Source organism: Perognathus longimembris, chromosome 1, assembly GCF_023159225.1.
Source record: "Perognathus longimembris pacificus isolate PPM17 chromosome 1, ASM2315922v1, whole genome shotgun sequence".
Lineage (NCBI taxonomy): Eukaryota > Metazoa > Chordata > Mammalia > Rodentia > Heteromyidae > Perognathus > Perognathus longimembris.
In genome coordinates this window covers 29,421,451-29,438,000 of record NC_063161.1, presented here as the reverse complement: position 1 = coordinate 29,438,000, position 16,550 = coordinate 29,421,451, and the positions used below count along the sequence as shown (strand labels likewise).

Sequence of the window (16,550 nt, the reverse complement as noted above, 5' to 3'; positions counted from 1 at the left end):
GCTCCTAGCTAAGTCTTTTTCTTTCAAGAGTCTCCCTACCCCGCACCCCAAAATATATATCATTGACACCGACACCATGGCCCCGGCACAACTCATTACACTCCTCCGGGTCTTGACCCCAAACACCAGACACATACCCACAAATGGCTCTGGGGTGGGGAGGTGTCCCCCAAATCACCCACAGTCCCTTTCCCCCTCTACACCCCGGAAATCACCCAGTTCACAACTCAGACAGCAACTGGTCAGAAGGGAGCCCAGCACCCTCCCTCCTTCCCTCCCTCCCGGGAAGCCGCCCCCTCAACCCTCAGCCGAGAGTCTCTTCGCCGCCCCCAGCTCCAGGAAGACCCCCCCCCCCCACCTCACTCCCCCGGCCAAGGGGAGGGAGGAGGGCCGGGCTCCTTCAGGCCCGGCGGCGGGCGAACCGACCTGATGGAGGGCAGTGAGTCCGTCCACATTGGCGTAATTGATGTCGGCGCCGCGGTGCAGCAGCTTGAGGACCTCGTCCGTGTCGCCGCTGGAGCAGGCAGCCAGGAAGACGGCGCCATCGTCGAACTTCACCTTGGTCTTCTGACGCTTCACCACGGGAGGCTCGAGGTCTGTCTCGGAGCCGATCCAGCGCTTCAGCTGCTCGTTCCGCTTCTGCTTCGCGTCCGCCATCTTCATCCCCTCTCCGGCCGCCGGGTCTTCTTATCGCGAGGGGGAGGGGGAGGGAGGGGAGGCGGGGAGGGAAAAGAGGGGAGGCCGGGGGTGTGTGTAACTGTCTCGACGAGTGCAGGCCCGACCGGGTCTGGAAACCGGGAGGAGACGCTCGAGACTTCCAGTATCCCACAGAGCACTGGGGCGGCGCGCCGGGGCCCCGCGGACCTCCCCGTCCTACCACAGAAGCCCTCCCGCCCCTCGGCGCGGCCGCTCGTCACTGGCGGCCTGTGTAACGTAACTTCGCGAGATCCGGGAAGGGAGGCGCCCTTCGGCTTCAGTGCGCACGCGCCCTGGGCCTGGATAAGCCCCGCCCCCAGGAAGAAGGGCAGGGGAGAACTACGGCGGGGGCGGGAGGGCGAGCGGGCTGCCGGGCCACCGGAGGGAAGCGGGTGTGGCCCTGGCCGCTGGGGTTGCGCGGGCGGGGTGGGACGGGACCAACCTGGAATGGAAGAGGCCGGGAAGGAAGGTGGTCCTTGCCGGACTTGAAGGCTCCCCTAGGTTCCGAAGGCCGGCCGTCGGGGCTGCGAAGATTCCTGCGAGGCCGACCTGTCCCCGGGGCCTGCCTGGGCTTTGGCGAGTCAGTTTACTCAGGGCGGAGGATTTTCCTATTGGCCGCGTTCTTTGAATGGAATGGAGGGCAGACGGGTCGTGAATTGAAGTGTTTTGCGGTTGCTCTTTCCAAGGAACTTGGAGGTGGGGGCAACAGCTCAGTCTTGGAGACGGCATTTGGAAAGTGGAGTTTGTAGGGCCCCAGGTTTGGGTGGTAGTTACCAAGGTGACCCACCTCTTTGACAGGGATTGACCTGTGATCATTGGGGTGGCTTCCTGCCAACACCCTCTGTAGAAATGTCTTTCCTCTTATGCTTGTTATTGTGGTGTGTTTTTTTTTTTTTCCTTCCCTCTTAGGCTTATTTTTGAATTCTCGTCCACTTCCTTCAGTGCTTGGAGCCTGAGTGACACTACCCGAGAGCTTAGCTCAGCCTTCTTAGCTGGTCCTGACCTTTTAAGGGATTTTTAGCTCCCTGCTCTATTGCTTTCTAAGGAGTGAAGACCCAACTGCGTCCAGAATTCAAAAGGAATGTTAATAAAGGGAATTAAATCAACCACTACTTACTGAATAGCTCTTTAGTAAGCTGTGACTTACTGGGCACTGAATATACACTGGGAAAAGAAAAAACATTTGTTTTAACCACCTCTTGAATTCTTATGCTGACAAAGATCTGTGTATGATGGCACACACACACACACACACACACACTTCAATCTCCACTAATTGGTATTTTCCTAAACACCTTCTTGTTATACAGGATTGTTACAGCCAAAATAAGTCATAAAAATTAACAGTTGAATGAAAGTTCAGAGGTTATCTAAGTTGAGTCCCCAAAGAGCTAGTTGATCTCCTTAATTTTACCCAGAAGCATGGATAGGATTCATTCAGCAATATTATATAGGTGTTTGACTCAGTCTTTCTTTAGGGAAGGGAGGAAGGTAGCTAGGGCTACAGAAATAATTAAACTTAAGCTTTTCTTAATTTCAGCACAATGCCTATTCTAGTACATTACAGCCTATCATACTGTAAGAATAATTGAGTAAATCCTGAATAGGAAAAGTACCTGCCAGTAAAATTGAATATCCTGAACTGTAATTAGGGTGATAATTAATAGAATCCAATTAGGAAAAAATACTTTGAAAATGTTGTAGAAACAAAATGCGTGAGGCACCCTCATCTCCTAAAAAAAGGTGCCTATGATATAAAACCTTGCATAATGATGTTGAGTGCTGAAGATACCTGTTAATTAAAATATAAAATTCTTATCCACAGGAATTTAAGAAGTGCCTTGTCAGTTACCGTGATTACCTAGAAAAACTGACAACTTATCTCTTCTTTTCCAAGAATGTTACGGTCTGTTTGGTAGCTCTTAAAAGTGATCTTGGAATAGAGATCAGTATCTCATATTCATCTGGGCGAGCAGTTTCTTGGGAAGTATGCCATTTCAGGATATAAAAGTATTAATAATAAAACAATAGCTTATTAACAAAACACAGTTAAGCTCAATTCCCAAAGGCTATCTTTCTTTTTAATGTGGAATATAAACTTCCTTGATTTTAGTTTTCCTTCATAGTTGTAAGGGTCAGCAAAGCATGTTAATCTCTTTAGAAATATTCTTAAATTGCTACCTGTCTTGTATTTTTAGGGAAGATTTTTTTTAATGTTAATGAATTACTGAAGACCTAGGCTAATGCCAGAGTAAAGCAAACTAAACCTAAAACAAAAGGGCAAATGAGGGCTAGGGATGTAGTTCAGAGGTAAAACAGTGGCCTAACCCTGGGTTTGATCCCAGCAACACACAAAATAAGTGCATATGAAACTGTTACTTAAATTGATTTGGTAGTTGTCCCAGAAAAATCAGTCATGATAGTGCACAATCTTATGTGCATAATTGTGTATGTAATATGATTTGTACATATTTTTAAGTTTATTCATTTTTCTACCTACATACTAGCTTTTCTACACTTTATAAAATAATAATAGGTGTATTATATATAGTAAAGGTATGTATTCATATACATATATACAATAAAGATAGATATATACTAAATGTATGCAAATATATACACACATCACATATTGCAATATACTAAAATTTTCTGTATACCCACTTTCTGGTTAGTGTATCTTTTCCCCATTACCTTTTATTATACAAATTGAACTATGTTTTGGTACATAAGATATTGTTAAATACATTCATGTATTTATGTTTTCATTATCTTGAATTTAAACCTGTGATTCTAAATTATATGTATATCATATATACATGTATGTATATATGTACCTATATATATGCAGTTGAGAATATATTAGTATTAGCACTTTGCCTTTACCTCCAGTGTTTTATTTAAGAGCCTGGAGAAAAAGTTCTAATATGCTAGCTAGCATCATACATTTCAGTCTCAAATAGGCAGATGACCAGGACCAACAATAAGCCATCTAAACTGGCTTTTGGCTGCATTTATAAACAATTCTGATTTCTGGATTATAGTATCTAACACTTTGCCTTGCCTCTGGGTTATAAGGTCATTCTCACTTCATACTTAATAGTTGCTTGCACAATGTTAGTGGTTAGCTCTCTTCTGAGTCATCAGGATAAAATTTTTGCTACATCTAGCTTCAGCCAAAGAACCTAACTTTAGAAAGAACAAGATGATATTTTCATGAAGCTATACTGGCCCCTACACTGAGAATCAAAGGAGTGTCCAACAATAATCGGAAGTTGTTTCATATTCATTGCCCGAATATCAAATGGCCATTATGGGAATTATTTAAGAGCTACAGATATTATTCAAGTAATAAGCCCATGAAAGCTCTGAACCCAACACCTGCTCTCAACTTATAATATATTATTATTACATTGATAAGAGAAGAACTTTTGTTTGCCAAGACTTTCACTGTTATATTAATGGTATGAGTACTTGAAATGACTCTATAGTACAAAGTATACATGTTTAATATATTGGAAAACTGGCTTACGTTAACTGCCTTATCTAAAAATTATTATTAGTGAAGTTTACAGGATCTTAGTTGCATACCTCTATTGGTATGAAGAAAATCCACTGGAAGGCCCAATATATGAAACTATAAGTGCTTTGGAAGGAAACGCAAAGGAACATTAGACCTAAAGAGCCATGTTCCTTAGGTCTGAAATTACAACTGAAAGCACCTTCAACATTAAGAAAGTTTGACAATGGCTTGGGACACCAATGTTTAATTAAGAGATCCATTCAATTATTCTTCAAGCTAAATCCTTGGAAATTCTAAATCCTTCCATAAACCAGAGTGTGAAAATAGGGTAAAATACTAGGGAAAAGAAAACTCTGTATTGATAACAGACAGAATTGCAAGTAATGATACCAATTAGGCTCAATTTGGATATGGAAAACAAAGTAACCTCATGGGCTTATTTCAAAAGTTAAATGAATAACATATATAAGAAAGAAACAAAATGATAATTTTGAGGGTTTTGTATTTCTTCCTTTTCCTTCCACATTTTATGCAGATCTGATAGCAGGTCTCCACTGCCTTCTAAAGGGAGCTTCACTCTCTGTTACCTTGTACAACTTGGCCCTCAGCCCCATGTGGCCAGCCTAGAAGGGCATAAAGGACAAAGGGGCCAAGAATGAGGACATTGACTCTTTATTATCAGGAGTTGGAAGTTAACATCAAATCTAGGTTGAGGAAAGAACATATGGAACTGAAAGATGGTAAGATGAAGATTTTTCCATTCTTTTATAAAATGGCATTGAAGGATATATACTAGGTTTAACTTGGACAGTGAGCCAGTCTGGCTCATTTGAAGTTAGTGGAAATAAAGTATGAAACCAATTGTTCCAGAGAGTAGCCTAATATTAAATCCTAGTGATGGCTCTGTGTTGTCAGAGGACTTTAGTGGTTTACGTATTCCGTCAGAGAACAAGTTTGAGGGAAAATGATCTTCCAGACCCCAAAATCTAGTGACAGAAATAAAAAGAACATGGACAGCAAAATGGTGTCTAGGTTCAGGTTTAGAGACTAGGAACCACATTGTTGATATGAAGGCAGTTGAATACCATCAATCCTCCAGTTTGCTGCTGCCCAAATAGATAGGATTATAAGTGTAAGCCACTGTCCTTGGCCTGGTTTGCAAATTCCTTGAACTTATCTCTTTAATGGCTAATTATAGTGTAATCATTCTGCATATTATATTGCTAAATAGAACTATACATAAAAAAGCTTTGTTTTAATTTCTTTGTTGAACGATGGATGCATCTTATCTAAATTGTATGCATAAATAGCAAAGGAAAGAAACTATTACTTAATATTATTGAGCGATACTTTTTAATGTCTGCCTAGTTTATAGAAGAATATGTAGGTAAGTAAGACCTTGATTTTATAGAGTGCCTAGTTAGGATTTTTGTTTTTGTAATTCATTGAATACATTTCCTGATAACTTAGAAAATTAAATATGCTATAAGGCAAAACCAGCTAATTTGATTTTTATTATATCCAAAGATCATGTACATAATGTAAGTGGACTAGTACCAAGGCATTTTGCACATTGATATACATTGTTCTTTAATTCAGAGTGCATATATGAGTGTATTGCCTCCTCCCCTTTCTTTTTGCTTTTAAAGACAAATAAAGAAGCTATTTTTAGAACTAAGATTATATACAATTATATAATTTTGCCTTCTGGACCAAAGTCAGAGTGTTAAATAGAACTGGAGTTGTTCACTTTTGTGAAATTAGCTCTTTGACCATGGTATCACCCCAATGAAGTGGGAGTGGTAGGTAGTACATAGAGAATGGGTAAGTATTCATCATCTGTACTTTTTCTGCAAAATCTGACTGTTTTTGAGCAGCAACCAAAATACTCGCATATCCAGCATTTGAACTCAAAAGTAGTTTGACCTAGTCTCAGATGGTGTGCTTTAGTTACTGTTGAATCGTGTTTGATAATCTAGAAATTAGTTTGTTAGGTCTTAGAGCACTGTTATATTGTGAAGTCTGAGACAACACATTTGATGCAAAAATGTAAACTCTCATTTCATCTGTAAGTGCCTATATTCTCTTTACATGGAAGTAAATTTTATTTGTAAAAAAATCTTATAGCAACTCTGAGTTGCTGATGGCAACTCTTGCCTTCTGTGCATGCTTGTCGCAGGGAAGAAAGCAGAAGTTGCTACCTCCAATTTTCTATTTAATAAGTATTTAGAATTGAAAAATCACATTTTTTATTCTATGTGGAAGCTAGACCTAAAAGACATATATATGCATGGATATGTACATATGTACACACGAGAAAAGAAAGATGGAAGGTGATTAATTTCAAGATACAGTGCAATTATGTATGAAAAGAGCATAAGGAACATCAGTGAAAACTTGCTCCATAGGAGATTGGGGGTGCAGCAGGGGCAAGAGAACAGAATAGAGATTGTTATTCTGAATGCAAAAAATAATATATGCACATCTGAAATACCACAATGAACCCCCTTGGTGCAATTAATGTACACTAAAAATGAATGACAGGCAAGTTAGAGCAAGCTTAGACAGAAGGCGTGACAACCAGCAGGAGGGTAGGATAAGGAAGAAGGAGAAGAAGGATGAATATAGCCCTATGTTTATTTGCATGTATGAAAATAGAACAATGAAACCTATTGAAATTGTTTTAAGAAAGTGGAGTGCAAAGAGAGAGTATAATGGAAGGGTGAGATATTGTTTACAAATGTGAAAATGTCACAATGACACTGTCCCCCCCCATACAACTCATATATGCTAATGAAGGAAAATGGGAAAAAATAAAATTGAATTTTGAATCAGAATTTATAAAAGGAGTTCAGGGTTAGTAATCTAGTTTGAATTAGCATATGAAATGCCTAGGAATATACTAAAATTACCTTTGCTTAGTATTAGTGGTCAATAAAAATAATAGTATTTTCTAAATTGCTATCTTACTTGACAAACCTGGTGACCCATAATATGGAATGCTATTTTTACTTGGGGTAGAGAAGAGGGAACCAAGCAGAGATCACCAAACTATTTTTGGGTGCCTTATGGAAGGAAAAGGATTTCACTGAGAATAGAAATTGATACTTGGACATAAAAGGATGAGAGAGAAGTCTATGGGTCTCTTTCAGCAGTAGAGATTTTCATCCTGACACCAGGAAGTACCCATAGAAAGGCAGTCTGAAGTAAATGACTGAATACTACTTCAGAGAGATAGGCTTCTCCCTAGCCAAACAGTTATGCTGTGAATGTGGCTGGAGTGTAGCAGTTTGTGGCTCTGAGGTCAGTGAATACAATTTGGGTTATTCGTCAATCATTCTAGGCTCCTCAGATATAGAAATGAATGAAACTACTGAACTACACCAAAGAAAGAGTGAGCAAAAGAAAATTTCTGGAGCTATTGTCAGGAGAAAAAGAGGAGACTGCTTTTTACTAATAAATTAATCAGGAAAGGTCTAAGCTGAGTTTCTATCCAAGTTTTCTAAGACTTCCAGTTGGGAAAATTTTCTTTATGACAAATTTAAAATTGTTATTTAATTATTTAAAATTACAAATAATCCACTCAAGTGAGAAGCCCTGTGATTTCACAGTAAATCTGCCCTTGATTGGGGCATGAATGTTGCAGAGGATACCTGAAGAGACCATCACACTAGGCAGTGTAAACACAACTCATGACCACAGCACTTTGTGAGTGTGAACTCAGAAACTTGACATACAACTTTGATGTGAAGGAAGGTGACTAATATTGAATTTCCTTCTGAACAGGTGGTGAATTAAAAACAAAGTTCTTTATGGAAAATTAGGGAAGATGATTTTTTGAGTTTTTAAGTGGCATTCATTCCAATACATAGGTAAAGAGCCTTGCCTTCATTTGACATGTAGTAGGAGCTTATATTTGTTTTCTTTGGTGCTACATGTTTATTGAAACAATATCCATGTATTATCTCACATTTTTGTGGGTTTTATGTCTGGGTGGGCTTAGCTGGCTTCATTGCTCAGGAACTCACAAGGCCAAAACCAAGTTGGTATCTGGAATGGGTTCTTATCTGTAGCTTCTGGAAAGGAGTCTCCTTCCAGTTTCCTTGATGTGGACAAAAGTTTGTTTGTTCATTTGTGAGGTCTGTTTTCTTGCTGGCTGTTGGCTGAGGCTGTGCCCTGTTTCTTGCATTTGACCTCTTCTATCTTCAAAATCAGTAACAATGTGTCACATCCTTTTCATGCCTTGCTTTCAATCTCTCTCACTTCCTTTCTTGAGAAAAAAATCTTTTGTACCTGGCTTGAGAAGGTGTATGCTAGTAAATGCATAAAATAAAGTCTCCTGAAGTCAAATGCCATATAACTGAAATTAATTTTTAAAATGATGTCATATTTAAAGGTACTGGGAACTGATCCAGGATATCTTTGAAAAACCATTTTAGAAATCCTGCCTGATAACCACCTTAACGAACAATAATACTCCAGTTTACATTAAAATCAATACTCTTTACCACCTACTGTAATACAGGAACTGAGTTAAAGAAAATAAATACGATATCATCCTTTAGGCTAATAGGTTTACAATTTACTGGAGGAAATAGATGCTGAAATAGATCATTTTAGTACAAGAGCTTGCATTTGTTTGCAATATACCAAATGACCATTCTTGTTGCCAGTACTATCCGTAAGTGTTATCTTACAGGGTAAGATAAGGGATGTAGCAGTTGCTGTTGGAACATATGCATGTAATATGAGGGATAAGAGAAGGGGTGTCCTATCAGGGAAGTTTTTGACTAAGTAAGGCTACATGAACTCATCCTTATGGAAGAGAAGGTACTGGCTAAATATTAGATGTCTGTGTAGGGGAGGGGAGCATGTGGGGATGGATTTTGTATGTATAGAGGCAGGAGACCAACAGTTTGATAGTATCTCGGAACATCAAAAGATTCAAAGTTGGAGACATACACGGTAGCCTAATTACTGAACATCTTTTATCTAAAGTATGTGTCATGAGGAGCCTAGGCAATGAAAATATTCTATATAAACTAAGTGGCATGTTTATCATAAAAATAGTGGGAATAATTGAAGGATTTTTAAAAGTGCTACATACAATTATTTTCAGTAGCTCAAATGACCCTAGGAAAATGTAAAGAAAACTTAATTTTTCTGGAGACATTGGCCTTTTCCCCATGCATCTATATTTTGACAATTTTTGGAGTTATCAGACCTGATTGATCATTGACATAAAGTGAGCATGAAGATCTTAGTTAATAAGGCTTAAAATATGATTCATCTAATGTTGAAAAAAAAATTTTAAAGGTACTTTATTTGATTGACTTCGGTGTTGTCTTCTTTGATTTGTAGACAGCTTTATTCTCTTTTTTTATTAAAAAATTATTTTTGCCAGTCCTGGGCCTTGGACTCAGTGCCTGAGCACTGTCCCTGGCTTCTTTTTGCTCAAGGCTAGCACTCTGCCACTTGAGCCACAGCGCCACTTCTTTTTCTATATATGTGGTGCTGGGGAATCGAACCCAGGGCTTCATGTATACAAGGCGAGCTCTCTTGCCACTAGGCCATATCCCCAGCCCCTGAAAAAAATTTAAAGATTGAAAAGTTATCAGTATAACAAGCTGCTGAAATCTTCATATTTAAAAAAATAATAATTACTTATTTATTGTCAAAGTGATGTGCATAAGGGTTAGTTTCATACGTTAGGCCATGGGTATATTTCTTGTACTATTTGTTACCTCCTCCCTCATTCCCCCCTCCCCCCTCCTCCCTTCCCTCTCCCCCCCATGAGTTCAGTTGGTTTATACTAAATGATTTTGCAAAGATTGCTTTTGGAGTCGTTTGTCTTTTTATCCTCTGTCTCTTGGAAATCCTCATATTTTTAGACTTGAATGAATGATGCCTTTTTCTGTTTGGTGATACGGAAGAATGCTAATGGAATTATGATGAGTGTGTGTCCTGCTTCTTTTTCCCTTGCTCTTTTGTCCATTCTGATAATATCTTGGAGTATTAGAACTGTCCCATTCGATTGCCCCCAATTATGCTTTAGCTAAAGGGTCCACATAGGCTAATGGCATTGTTTCCTCACACACTTATCAGGGCACCTATTACACCATTATACTTTCAAGATAATGAATGGAGACTTGGCACAGCATCATTAAGACAGAGGAAACTTATGATTAGAAATTACTTGGTTCACACCTACCCAGGGATGCCCATTGCCACTTGAGCCAGGCATGGTGTTACATACCTATAATCCCAGCACTTTGTTTCGATTTCTTTGGAATATATACCCAGGAATGTAAGTTCTGGATCACAATGTAATTGTAGCTTTTATTTTTTTATAGTCCTCATATGGTTTTCTGTAGAGTCAGCTCCATTCTACAGTCCTACCATCAGAAATACTTTTTGAGGTGCTGGGGATCAAACTCAGGGTCTCATTCATGTTAGGTAAGTACTTTACCACTGAGCTACATTGCCTGCCCAGAAAGGAAAAATAAAAGCTACTTTAGATTACTTCAAAAGTATTTTGATTGGTCTGGGACATTAATTACAATATGTCTTTGTCATTTAATGTAGTGTAATTGTGAGACTGACATCCATCATACTCTAAAGTCCCTCACACTCAGGAGGGGAATACACATGTTTTTTTTTTTTTTACTACAGGGATAAGAATTCTGCAAATTCAGCTTCCTATTTTTTATAAGCATAATATAGTCATGAAAAGGATGATGACTGCTTTCAAAATTAGCAGGGGTCTAGATAAGAAGCTCCTGAAATAGGATAAGAGATAAGACAAACAATAACATCACATTGTGTGAAAACTCCAATAGAATAACATTGTTGGTATTACCATAAGATAGTAAGTTTTCAAAATTCTGTTTTAACAAGCCTCCCAGAGGGCCCCCATGAGTCTACAACATGCCGGTATTCACATCCTCCTCTAGTGCTCTCTCAACTTGTCTCTGTGACTCTATATGACCAATAGCAGAGAGCACAAGTAATCATCTGTCACTTCCCAGATTAGGCAATAAGAGACACTGTGGCTTCAGTCTTAGTTTTCTGTCACTCTGTTGAATCACCAACCCTGAAGGAATTATGCTGTCAAGTTTGAAGATATTTAGGCAACTTTATGGAGAGGCCCATATAGTGAGGAACTTGGCCTCCAGCTAAGTGAGTGAGCCTTCTTAGAAGCAGATCCTCCAGACTTGATCAAGCCTTCAGGTAAATGACAGCAGTTTTGGTTATCAGGGAGTTAGAGTTAATTTAATTTATTTACTTATTTGTGTTATTGGTCATGCGGCTTGAACTCAGTGTTTGGGCACTGTCCCTGTGCTTTTGTGCTCAAGGCTAGTGCTTTACCACTTTTGAGCCATAGCTCCATTTCCTGTTTTCTGGTGGTTAATTGGAGATAAGAGTAAGAGTCTCAGGGAGTTTCCTGCCCCAGCTGGCTTTGAACTGTGATTCTCAGATCTCAACCTCCTGATATCTGGGCACTCAGTTCTGGAATTTTTTTCTTATATCTTTAAAAGTTTTAAATAAACAAAGATGAATCTGGGACAGGGACCATAAGTGACTATTAGCAGATGTTACTTTGCAAATGACATTTGCTGACTTTTTCATTATTGCTATTGAGATAGTATCTCCCTAATTTTTTTGCCTGGACTGGCCTCAAGCTGCTGTCTTTCCAACCTCTGGCTCCTGAGTAGCTGGATTACAGGTACAGGCCATTATAACTAGCTCAATCATATCTTTCCACCATTTCTCCATTCAAATCCTTGGCATGAATGTACACTTAGTCAAGGCTAGAACTTAGCTGCTGAAATCTAGAAGAGAGAATTCTTTGCCCTGTTCAGCAATGTCTTCCCCAAAAAGCTCAAAACATGGGAAGTCCCACCCAGTTATAAGGTAACAAACAGGAAACAAAATATGTGGCATAATTCCCTGCTTAGCTTTAGCAATGCTGATTTGTCTAGACGAGATCGGGCTCGTTCAGGGTGGTATGGCCGTAGACGTTGATTTGTCTAGAAAATGGCAACTTTAAAAAGACTTTCTAGCATTCCAGTTTTTATCCACTTTTGTTTCTATATTTCTTGTTTCTGTTTTCTTTCTGGGTTTTAACTTTTTTTTTCATTTAGGAGCTGCTTATACCCTCCAAATACATTATTTTTTACATGTTTTTAATCAGAGACAGTTTTTCTGCTGGGAGCAAAAGAACTTTTCTTGGTAGCAATATTATTGCTATTATGCAGATCACATAATGCCAATCTTGATGATACCATTGTAAATAATTTCATCAGCATATTTTACTCTACCAAAATAGTTTGTTCCACCAAACTATCAGTGGGTTCCCCATACCCCCCTCTAAGATACTTTTTCATAGACATTTTATTCCTCAGAAACAAATGATACCAGGATGTATTTGTGAACAATGGCCTAATGACATGGATAAATGGAAAAATTATACTAATTATAAACCATATTTCTTTAAACTATAATAAATCACTCAACAATCATTTCCTTAATCAGATGTATAACCAAATATTCTAGAACGTGTGTGTCAGAACTCAACATTTGCTATTTTGTTACTATTAATATCAGTATATATCATTGTACATTCATGCATTCAGAAAAATATTTATGAGCACTCTCTATGGGGCAAGTCCTATTTTAGCTAAAGTTATAAGGATATGAACATTCATTTTCTTCAGTCCACAAGATCTAGTAGACAACTTAACTCTCTGTGACTAAATATGTTACTATCAATAGCAGAATGCCTTCCATTAAGTCTCTTGGCATTGTCTATGATACCTTTTTTTCTTCTTCAGGTCTGAATACCCTAAGTGCAAGTAAACTTTTAGGTCAAATATCACTTTATATGAAATATGAGGGGTAGGATAACATATTAAATAATACCACAAGGATTTATTGGGACAAACTCAACATGTAGAATGTCTATTAGGACAATACACCTGGAATTTAAAAAAATAAAATTAATTTAAAAATTAAAAAAGGATAATTCAAATTAAAAGAGACAAAATCATAACAAAATTTAACATGTGAATTTTGTTTAGGTTCTAGTATGAATAAAACTTTGATTATTGGGAAAAAATTGCCTATTGGTAGTAAGGATTTTTTTTGTTATTTCCATTCAAAGCTCTGGTAATAGTGTGATTATGAAGGAATTTAAGAAGATACATGAAAAGCATCATGATATTGACAACTTCCTTTCAGATATTTCAGCAAAAGCAAATTTGGCATGATTTTAATTTCTTTTTTTTTTTTTTTTTGGCCAGTCCCGGGCCTTGGACTCAGGGCCTGAGCACTGTCCCTGGCTTCTTCCCGCTCAAGGCTAGCACTCTGCCACTTGAGCCACAGCGCCGCTTCTGGCCATTTTCTGTATATGTGGTGCTGGGGAATCGAACCTAGGGCCTCGTGTATCCGAGGCAGGCACTCTTGCCACTAGGCTATATCCCCAGCCCCGATTTTAATTTCTTAATGTAGATAATGAGTATCTAATGTAGTATTCTTTCAAATTTTTGTTTGAAATTTTAATGTGGTATCAAAACTAGAGTGTTGCAAAGTAGGCAAGCAGGTCTTCCTCAGAGCTCTATCCCCTTGTACCCTGAAAAAAATTAAGAATAAAGTGTTGGGAACAAAAAATCCTTTTGAATGGAGACTATACTATGATTACCTAATAGTGGATACCATTGCTCTAGAGGCATTTGGAAATGTGAGTAGAGTTTTTCCCCCTTATCAACTGTGAAGCACTGCTGTGATTTTAGTGAGACAGCAGCATGAATGTTAAATACCTTGGGATTTGTGGGAAATTTTCAAACATGAATACCCTTCTCAGGATCCTAATAGTTCCCTATAGATACATGTAGGCTTTCCATTACCTTGCTTTGTATTTATTCTTCATTCTATTCAATTATTTTTTCTTCTATAACTACTGGTCCTTAGTTTTTTCAGTATAAGCACTGATGTTATTTTGAAATATGAAGGACTCTGAAATTTTCTCCTCTTCCATGAAATGAGAAATTGTTTTCATCTTAACCCTTCAATTAGTTTTAGTTTTCTTCTATGGCTTAGATTTTATGGTTTATTTTTTCATTACCTATATTTTATTGTGTAAAATTTCATCTTTAGCTGTTTTGTCCCTTCTCTCACTTTTTTTCAAAACCAGATACAACATTTATGTTCCACACCTTACTCTTCAGTTATAGATTCACATGCCTAATACATATGAAATGGCCTTTCTTTGTCCTCTTCTCATCTTTATTTCAGTTAATGACTGGGGCCTAAAATGCCTTGAGATCCTATTGGAAAAGAAGTATCTCCTCATATCAATGGAGAGAAAGCAAAAATATGGCTTCAGGGAGGAGGTGACACTTTAACTAGGTAACTTATGGGGGAATTGGATGATGTGTTTGGCTGCACAGGAATAGAGGAAAAGTATGAAAGCAAGCAGAACCATACTTCTGGAAAGGAAAATAATTCCAAATCAACCTGTACTTTTGGGGAAGAACTAGCAACATATGTTTGAAAAGGTAGACAGGAAAGAAATTATGAACAGATTTTTATTTGCTGTGCTAAGAAGTTTAGATCTTATCCTATCAGGTCACAGTTTACAGATTGCTTGACCATAGGATACAGAACTGTTTTGTTTGCTTAAGAGCACATTGAATTGTCTGTTATTTAAAATTTTGCATAACAATTGGAATTTCTAGCCTGTCTTCAAGAACTAGAAATTCTGGCCACATTTCCTCACCCTTGACTGACTATTTTTATCACTCTGCAACAGTCCCTATCTGAACTACTTAAAAAACTATTAATGTATCATTTATGTAAAGAATACTCATTAACATATCGCTTATGCTTTGACAATTGCCCTTTTTGCTTCAAATGATGGGAGTCTGGGATTGTTAGCAGGGGAATAGTGTCACCAAATATTTGGGTCGGAAACACCATCCTGGAAGAAATATGGACATTATATTTTGGGAAATAGAACTGTGGAAGAGGGTTGTAAAGAAGTGAGTCCACAAATTCATCAGCTTCATAGTCTAGGGAGGAAGAACAAAACATCACATTTCCATCCTAGATACCATTTGCCCTTTAAAACATGAGATATATCAGAAAAGGCAGTACTGAACTGACAGTAAGAGGCAACCTTAGCTAGGTAGGACAATGCAGATGGAGAGGAGGGGCTAGTAATACACATTATCAAACTGCTTGTTAAAAGATAACTTTTTTTGCACTAATTGAACACATTTTCTTCTTACAGTGTTGACTAGATATATTTTCACATATCACTAGTAAGTGTAAGTCAATAAGTTATACATTATTAATGATAAAAAAAACTTTGATAAATATAAGTATAAAATGAAAAGAAGCTTAAGAATGTGGTGATTAATAGGGACAGTAAAGGGTATCAGAAAATGGACCATTCTAAAATCAATTTACTCCTCATTTGCATTGTTAAGTTAGCTAAGCTAAGCCAGAATCATGTGGAGGTAGGAGAGAATAGGCACAATTTAGAAAATTTCCCCAGTAATATGCTTTGATGTATTTGTCTTATTTATCAAATTCTACTGGCTTCCCATCTTTCTAAGAATTCTCTGTGTTTTCATAGTTTCTTTGTTCATTTTATTTTTCATTGAAAAAATTCTTTTGTGTGCTTAGTCACTAACAGAATGACTTGGTGTTTTCTTCTTCTACCTATATTTTCAGTTTTTCCAAATGACATGATATTTATTGAATTATCCAATATTATATCCCATGTACATATCTTTGCCTTCTATATGGTTCATAATTCATCTCACTTGTGATACACACAAACACTATGTATACATATATTTGTTCTGCATAGTGAACTACACAGTTTCACAGATTTTTATTCTATTTTTATTGTCCTTAAAGTCTTTTGAATTTTCTATTTATCTGTTTGTTAGTTATACATGGAATTCTGTTTATATATATATAATTTTATATTTCCTAATAAGTATTATATTTTTACTAGAAACTAAGACTAGAGAAGTTTGTATATGCTTCATTTTTACTTAAAAGAAGATATAAAAGAAGTACCAAGAAGGAGTAAGATCATATTTGCCAAAGGTATGAAGATACATATGGTCACATGTATGAAGATTCATATTTTTTTGTCATATAAGTTGACATTATGAGTGAGGATGGCTATTTTAAGTTATATCTGAGAAGGCGAATGGTTAAGATAATTCTTTCTGGGAAAGTAACTAATTTTTGTGTTTTCATAAAGTCTTAAAAACAAACTTTAGAGGGGACAAGAAGATACTTCCTCTCCTCATGT

General features: G+C 37.7%; 1 protein-coding gene across 3 annotated transcripts in view; it reads right to left on the bottom strand.

The window, feature by feature from the left end:
• The window catches only part of Ppp1r12a (protein phosphatase 1 regulatory subunit 12A), a 102,254-nt gene extending 101,337 nt beyond the window's left edge, over positions 1 to 917 (bottom strand). For all 3 annotated transcript variants that reach the window (XM_048359054.1, XM_048359046.1, XM_048359061.1), the window contains exon 1: positions 427 to 917. In XM_048359054.1, coding sequence (XP_048215011.1) covers positions 427 to 663 — 237 coding nt within the window. In that variant the 5' untranslated portion in view covers positions 664 to 917. The remainder of the gene's footprint in view (positions 1 to 426) is intronic.
• Positions 918 to 16,550: the final 15,633 nt, after the last annotated feature.